The sequence below is a fragment of the Triticum dicoccoides genome, chromosome 1B, assembly GCF_002162155.2.
Source record: "Triticum dicoccoides isolate Atlit2015 ecotype Zavitan chromosome 1B, WEW_v2.0, whole genome shotgun sequence".
NCBI classification, from domain to species: domain Eukaryota; kingdom Viridiplantae; phylum Streptophyta; class Magnoliopsida; order Poales; family Poaceae; genus Triticum; species Triticum dicoccoides.
This window is the reverse complement of record NC_041381.1, coordinates 176464984-176473122: the sequence shown is the minus strand read 5'-3', so window position 1 is coordinate 176473122 and position 8139 is coordinate 176464984. Positions and strand designations below refer to the sequence as shown.

Genomic DNA, 8139 nt, shown 5'->3' with positions numbered 1-8139 from the left:
GCAACATGGGAGTTGCAACCGGTGATGATGGAGCTGCGACACAAATTGCACGAGCCAACGTGATGCGAGGCCGTGGGGCGCTGTTGAGATGGTGAACAACCATGGGCCCTCGGTGGACAATCTTGATCGTGGATGAAGGAGTAACGTCGACGGCAAGGCGCTCCGCTGCAGCCGTGCTGCTAAGACAGGATGCGATAGCCATGGCCGTCGACGGAGGAGCATTCGGCGCCCCAGCTATTTCACGCGCGAGCCGTGGAAAGGGGAGGCACGCATGAGGATTTATTTTCTCGCTCCGTGGATGACACGGGAGAAATGACGGAGTTGCATGTTCACCCAACTTTGATCACGCGATTCCTAGGGTCACCGATTTGATATTCTAAGCGGTCGACCGACGGCTAGCATTGCCCATCTCTTAATCGTTCATGCTGTAGACGATAGGGTGGTACCACGTCATTGCTGAAATTTTAGAGTAGAATTAAAATATTCTTTAGAAAAGAAAATCCTTCTAAAGCGGCCACAGTGAAGCGTGAACCACCTACTAAGCGGACAAGTGCAAATACCATACTCCGGGAGGGCTTTCATCCCAAAACAGCCATTTTTATTCCCCTCCCCTCTTCTGTTTTCCCCCAGAGTTTCTTTCTTTCTAATTTCTCGTGGAGGCGAGGAGATAGAGAAGAGAGAGGAAGGGGACGGAGGAGGCATCCCTCGCGATTGGACAGGGCGCGAGGAACCCGAGGAGAGCGCGCGTGCGATCCCCGACGCGCGGGGAGTCGATTCCGGCGCCGGGACTGTCTCGCCCTCGCCGGGCCGGCCGTTTCGAGCCGTCTATCGCCGAGGATTTGGTGAGATCCGGCCAAGAGCTGGTTGGTGGAGGGGAGGGGAGGAGCACGGGGGGGATGGGGGCCGGGGCGGAGCCGAGGGAGGAGGAGCCCCTCGAGGCGGAGGAGGGGGCTGGCGGCAAGGAGGAGAAGGCGGCGGTGTCCTGCTCGATCTGCCTCGACGCGGTCGTTGCCGCCAGCGCGGAGAGGTCCACGGCGAGGCTGCAGTGCGGCCACGAGTTCCACCTCGGTAAGGGGCTATAGTCCGATCTGTTGATGCGTTATTGCAATGAATTATGCGATGCTATTTTGGGGATTATGACTGGGCCGGCGATTCTGATGTGAAGGAGCTTCGGAATGATATTTATCTATGAGTATCTGGCTGAATTGCGATCATTTCACGCTGTTCTGATCTCCGACGAAGTTCCAGTATCCCGGTGCGGTAGGTTTTGGTAGCGTATTTTGCGTTATCTTACTCAGGCTCGATAGGAAATTGCAGTTTGGGGTCTGGATTTGGTAATTGTGTCTCGATTGACCTAGCCTCTTTGTTATTTCGGCGGAATAAGGTTGATTTGTCTAGATTCAACAAGAATTTGATGCAAAATGTGCTCCCTTTTCTGGAAATTTCTGGGCTTTTCAGCCAGCTGTCATTAAATTTTGCTGGAAGTGTGGATTTTGGAGGCTGATCTTGATGAGATTTATACATTACCACGAAATTGCTAAAATTAAAGTTAAAACCTAGAGGGCCTTAAAGAAGATACTCAAAACTTCAGGAGTAGTGAACTTGGTGGTTTCATCAAGCAGTCTGGGTTGGCTGTTGATCTCAGTATGATACTGTAATGGATTTATTGTGAATGTTAACTTAACCGAGGAAGCAAGCATATATTGTTGATCTCAGTATGATACCGTAATGGATTTATCATCTCACGCAACAATTACAAATGGTTGCAAGTCCTTTTTTATAAGGACACACGACACAGCACACAATTGAGTCCACAACTACTTGATCTGAGCATGGCTCTTCACTTACTTCACTCCCGCATAGTTTCAGCACTAGCACAGCCTCTGCTCATTCAAAGGCCATATAACTCGAAAACATTGCATGCATATAAGATGTAGCCTGACACTAACACATAGTACAATCAGGCCACATCTGCACTGCATGCACCAATTACGGGGTTATTTAACACGAGTCATGACTAATTCTAGCAACATGTGCATATATGCACTCGACTAATGTCTGCTGATTCGCCAGCAGTGCGCAAACTTTGCTCTTTACTGATCTGATTCTGGGCCATGACTCCACATATGCAACTAACAAGAACTTAGTTGACCACCACCCTGCCTCTATATGGTAATAGTGCCATGCATCAAAATGAAACGTGAACAAAACACCTAGACAACATGGTTAACTCCAACAGTGTGAAGTATGTAAGGTAAGATTAGACTCTGAGAAGCAGTTTTGTGCAAGGGGATATGGTTATGGTGACCTTTGGGATGCAGAAGTGCAACTACATGGTTTAATGCAATATTACTTATTCTGTTTTCGTCATGATACTGTAGTATGCTTTAACCAACCTTAAAGCAGTGCTCCTTAATTATACTGTTTGTTGTTCTTTGGTCTATTCAAAGGAAAAAAATAATCATTTCCATGTCTCATTGACATCAGGGCCCTGGACCCACATGTCAGTTAAACATGGAGGGGCATGTTATGGATGCCATTTGTTTGGACTGCGAATTATTTAATCTGAGTGTCAACGTTTTCAGATTGCATTGGATCGGCATTCAATGCCAAAGGAGTTATGCAATGCCCGAACTGCCGCAAAATTGAGAAAGGGAATTGGCTGTATGCAAATGGTTCCCGCCCCTCACATGATATTAACATGGATGAGTGGGCTCATGAAGAGGACCTTTATGATGTTAGTTACTCTGAGATGGTACGTGACCATGTGAACTTCATTTGTTGAATATTATGAAATCGTTGTTGAAGTAGTGATCTGTATTTTCTTGCCGGCAATGTTCATTGTTTACAACACAATTTTCTTGTGTTTGAAATTTTAGTTATGTTCTGTTTACCTAGCGATATTCAGTTTGTCTGCACTCAAATGGTTGACACTGGACCATGCTTGATTATTTGACCATTTGTTTTGTAGATACTTGCCATTTTTATGCAAAATTTGCTATGCCTTCTATTCCTTTAATAACACAAACTTTAGCTTGTACATTTTTTTGCTGGAAACATTTGATTGCCATGTGGGTTTCTTCACCACCAAAGTCTTTTAACACTGATCTGATAGGTCGCTGGCTGCTTATGTGAATTCCGTAACCAGAGTTATCATGCTATTATGACTTTGATACAATATTGCCGAGACCATGCCTTAGTCGTGCACTTACAGAGCAACGTTCTTATGCCTCAATTTTGACCCTGTCTTAGTTTAACATTGTAGAAAAATATTCTTTTGTCTCCTATTTCAAGGTGGTTCATCTTGTGCCCAGATTGTTCGCTTTGTTTCTGTAGATATTGTCCATTCAGTTTAAGGCTACACTGGATTACTTTTGAAATAAGTAACACACTACTGCGCTAGTGGTCATGCTAATTTTGTTATGCATAAACCAGTGTAGACCTGCTGAGTGCTTCATTCTGGAGTTTTCCCAAATAATTTTGCTGCTTGTCCGTACTGTTATATTCCACATTCTGCCAAATGCGTGAGTGGTCCTGTGACCTATGTTCTTTCTGCTTATTCAACTTCCCTGCATGTCTATGCGTCATTATTGTATTTTTCCGAAACAGTTGTGCAGCCTACTTGTAAATCATCTGAGTTTTTTTATTCTTGATTGTTTGTTTGCTGTCTTATTTTAACTTCCGTACCTTTTTTTTCCTTACGAGAAGGTAGTTACTTCTTCATACATTGTTAATTATATCTTTGAATTTATTCCTGCATGCCCATTCTGACAAATATATATCTTGAATCTGCAGCCATTTCGTTTTCATTGGTGTCCATTTGGTCGCTTAGCACAGCTTCCATCATTCTTTGAGTATGTTCTATTCTCCAAATTATCATTTTTGATCGTATAATAACTCTCCACAGAGTTAGTTTCGCATCCATGGGTGGACAGATAGCTTTTATATAAAGGTTTTACTTCTGTCCTGTAAATTTGTAGCGCAGGTCTAGTAGCTCAAATATTTCACCTATTGTATCTTGCTCATGTAGAAAAATGTGGGGCCATAGCTAGTTCCTGTTATTTGTTTTCACTAGATGTTGTATTTATACTGGCTAATGTAGTAATGTTACACTTGTCCGTTTACTGTTTGGAGACTGAAGATGAAAATGGTAACTTAGCACTCTGTTTGTCTACTATACAATCTATTGAAGTGATCCGATAAAATCAGATGAACACCTTTGTCAGTTTATCCTTTTGCGATGAAGGGCCTAAAAATGTGCAACTCTGGATAGGCTTAACCCTGTCATTCTGCATGAGGTTATTGGCAATCTTCATAGTGGCTTTCTTGTCATAGAGTATACATGAATCTTCTGACGTGCATAGTGCATGTAATAGTTTACAAACCATACTGACATAGTGATAGAGTCTATCTACATCAGACATAATTTTAGCCAAAGCACTGGCCACTCTAATGGTTGACAATATTGGGAACAGTCATTCCTGTCATCTCTTAATGCCAGTATCAGTCAGTCAACATACACCGCATTGAATAGATATCTGTTGCTGTATCACACTTGTTCTGTACGATGTAGTTTCAGAGATCATGGTTATGTCATATTTATATTAAAGTTTTCAGCATATTGGAAAGTTATGTTATTATTCTCTTATGTTGCTAAATGTTTTACCCTCTTCTGCCAGGGAAGGAGAATCACCACCCCCAGTTACTTGTAAGTTCTTATTCAAATGACATCTATTTGTAAGTTTAAGTTATTTCGAGGTCTAAACATGTCTGGATATATTTCATGCAGTTCATGACTTTATGGGACAGCATGTGTTTCCAGAGAATCTATCTGTATCTGCTGCACCAGGGACACATCCTTGCCCATATGTGGCATACTTGCATCCTCTTCCATCGCTGGCATCATCATCAAGCTCCCATGTCCCTGAGAGAACTATGGATGGTTCCGCTTATCATGATCACTGGAATCACCTGGCTGGCCCATCAGATGGTAGGCCCTTGCAAACGGTGCAACCCACTGATTTCCATCATAACCATTGGGCGCATCTGCCCCATTCCTATGTGCAATCCAACAGCAATAACGGGGTGACGGAGCAGCCAGGGGTCCCTTTTGGATCAATGAGGGCTGCAAGGGTGGATGGTGATAGCCAACGTCGAGGATCTGTTGTTTCTCCATCGTACTTCAGTAATGGGTAACCTCTTGTCTATTTCTGCTCTCATGACATACTATTAGGGCATGTCCATACTGTGATGTTGTCAGTCTCTAGCGTTGCCATCTAGTGTTTTTGGTGATGGAGAATGAAGCTGTATTTCATGCATGAGATAGCTTGGGAATATGGATAACTTAGGCACATGACATATATGAGACAATGAAACAGAAAACTGAAAAGTGCTCCGTGGAATCATTTTGTCTTGAGATGTGATATGCATCATGTTCTCTCGAGATTTGATGTTTTATTAGGGGTAACATAAGAGACTACAGTACTGTTGATGCCCGTATGGCCTTGCTTTGCTAACTGAAAAGACACTTAAAAAAATATTGCATTTGTGCTTTTATCAAAATATTAACTCGCTAAAACAGATGATGGTTCTGAACTTGAATAGTTTCAAGCATTGATCATTACTTCTGTATAAATATGTAAATAGGATATCAATTCTTTTACATTGCAAAACAGTTCTTTATGTTGAATCTAATGGTACCATTTGCACCTAATCAATAGAACTAGTTTTTTGTTAATCAGATGTCAAAGATTGAGAGGTTTGACTGCATGCTTTCTAGAACACCATCCATTTAGGAACAGAGGTAGTATCCTTATTGTAACGTCATCTAAACTTAACAATGAAAAGTTGTTGGTTTGAAGCACTCTACTATCTTACTATAAATTGGAGTTGGTGGTGGTGCAGTGACTTCACTCCCCACTCCAGTCCAATCTTCCTCATCCATTAGGACCCACCAGAGCCCTCCGGTTTGATTTTTTTATTTATAAACGAAGCAGTAAAAAATAATGCAGTTGGGGAGCCTCAAACCACACACCTGCCTCTTCACCCAGTTTAATCAAACCAACAAAACCACTGCCTTCCTCATTTTTTGAATGAGAAAGCATTTTATAAGTAATGTCAGTGCTGCCATGTCTGTGCAGTCACGCAGGTGAAATGTTGCGTGCTTGCTTGAGTTTTTCTTTGCAGTGTCGCAAGTCCATTGGTTATTGCATACTGCTAATCCAATACAACTTCAATTATTGTGTAGTTCCGTAGCAATGCACGGGTGTTATGCTAGTATTACCCTAAAATGGATGCTGTGACTTGTGCATTTACTGTGACCTACATTTGATGCTGTTGCATTGTTTCCTCTACCATGTTAGCTTTATCCAAATCTCCTGAGGTTTTTGGAGTTATGCTATGTTGGTTGCACATGCTATGACGTAATATGAGTTGGGTAGTCTGGAAGTCTGAAACTAGACTAGTCTAAGGCTAAAGACCATTTACAAACAATAACATTTTCCTAAGTATCACTTGAGAATTGAACTATTTTATTATAGCAGAAATTATTGCAGTATGATGCGGCTTGTGATGCATGAATATCAATGCTTGATGATTTCTTTTTTCTTTTCAGATCTGGCTCTAGATCTAGAGCTCCTAATGTTCCTCCTCTGGTACCTCAGTTCATGAGGGCACATGGCAACATCAACGAACAGTACACTCAGAGTTCATCATCCAGCCTTTTTGCTGGAGCTCATAGATCAGGTGGCATGCGACCTGCCCCTCCTCCACCTCAACCGGAGAACCCAACATTTTGCCTGTTCCCACCGGGTTCATCTGGCCATAGTTCAATGGATACCGATGAAGCTGGAGGAAGCCGATTCTATGCCTGGGAGCGCGATCGCTTCGCGCCGTACCCATTGATGCCGGTCGACTGCGAGACGAGCTGGTGGAGCTCACAGCAGTCCCACGGCGCATCAGAATCCACACCCGCACCCGCGCCAAGGAGACTCTTTGGGCAGTGGATCGGCCTCGGCAGGTCGTCGCCAGAGAATAGATCGCCCGAGGGCTCATCGTATCGACAAATGCACTCTCCTCGGATGTAGCCAGCCCCCTGCGGAGGCAACCTAAGTTAAAACTTCACATTTGGAACCTGAGTTGCTTGTAAGAAAAGATGGGGGAAACCCCATCTGTAAGGAATTAAACCGGGTTTGCGCGCTGAACTTCCGGAGAATTCTGCGAGGGAGAAACAGGAAATAACCCGGAGGGAAAACGTTTTGGTTTGGTTTATGTGAATTCCGTCTCGTACATATTTGAAAATCAAACTGGGATATTCGAAGTTTCGCCCTGTGTTGTGATTTCCTATCTGTTTTTTTGGTTGATGGTTGAATATTAATCGGTCTGCATATGGTCGTCGTGCCACATTACTTTCTTAACTGCATATTCTAGTTGTCACGACGTGGGTTTAGCACAATCGTGTAGAAATGCATTGCACTATACATGCTTTTCAGGTCGCGCAACAGAAATGCCTGGACGGTCACCGAAGAATAGAAAACCGTTATTTCTACCATGTACTTCCTCCGTCCGAAAAAACTTGTCCCTCAAAGGGATGTATCTAGCATTAACTTGATGCTGATATATCTATGTGAGGGACAAGCTTTTTTGGACAGAAGGAGTAGAAAGTAACCCGGCAAGCCTTTTGTCCGTCCTGCCCGCCAATGATTTTAGGCTTCGATCGTAGGAGCTCTGATTGAAGCAATCAGTACCATGTGAATAGATTGAAATAAACTGATTATATTTTTTCTGGGGAATAAAACGATTATATTTAATTATCAATGCAACAATTGAAATAAAATGATTATATAATTATCAATGGCAATAATATAATTATCAATGGCAATAATAGACGGTACAACCGGAAAGAAAATGAGACCAAAAACAATCAGAAAAAAAAGTTATATCAAAAATCATACTGGTGGGTCTTCCTCATTTGATTTTATGTTGCTGTCTAAAAACTATGTTGAACCAACAATAAAGAAAAGAAACATGTGCAAACGTCCTGTATGCAATAACTACTCGTCGCCAGAAATAAGATCTAGTAACAGTCAAAAAAACATTTCCATGCAACACAAAACAATTTGAAAGAAGAGATCGAAGCCG

At 42.6% G+C, this 8139-nt stretch overlaps 1 protein-coding gene across 1 annotated transcript; it reads left to right on the top strand.

Annotated features, from left to right (window-relative positions):
• The first annotated feature begins 881 nt into the window (after nt 1–881).
• Nucleotides 882–7327, top strand: LOC119326480 (E3 ubiquitin-protein ligase RFI2-like). The gene is made up of 6 exons (XM_037600121.1): nt 882–1068; nt 2586–2755; nt 3796–3854; nt 4680–4708; nt 4790–5192; nt 6614–7327. The coding sequence occupies exons 1-6, from the start codon at nt 897–899 to the stop codon at nt 7083–7085; spliced, it is 1305 nt and encodes a 434-aa protein (XP_037456018.1). The 5' UTR covers nt 882–896; the 3' UTR covers nt 7086–7327.
• Nucleotides 7328–8139: the final 812 nt, after the last annotated feature.

What these genes read in the sequence shown, in the direction of transcription:
- LOC119326480 (XM_037600121.1), top strand. Translation starts at nt 897, where the DNA reads ATGGGGGCCGGGGCGGAGCCGAGGGAGGAGGAGCCCCTCGAGGCGGAG. An exon ending in ATGTTAGTTACTCTGAGATG is followed by an intron (nt 2,756 to 3,795) that starts GTACGTGACCAT and finishes TTGAATCTGCAG; the next exon opens with CCATTTCGTTTTCATTGGTG. An exon ending in CAGCTTCCATCATTCTTTGA is followed by an intron (nt 3,855 to 4,679) that starts GTATGTTCTATT and finishes CTCTTCTGCCAG; the next exon opens with GGAAGGAGAATCACCACCCC.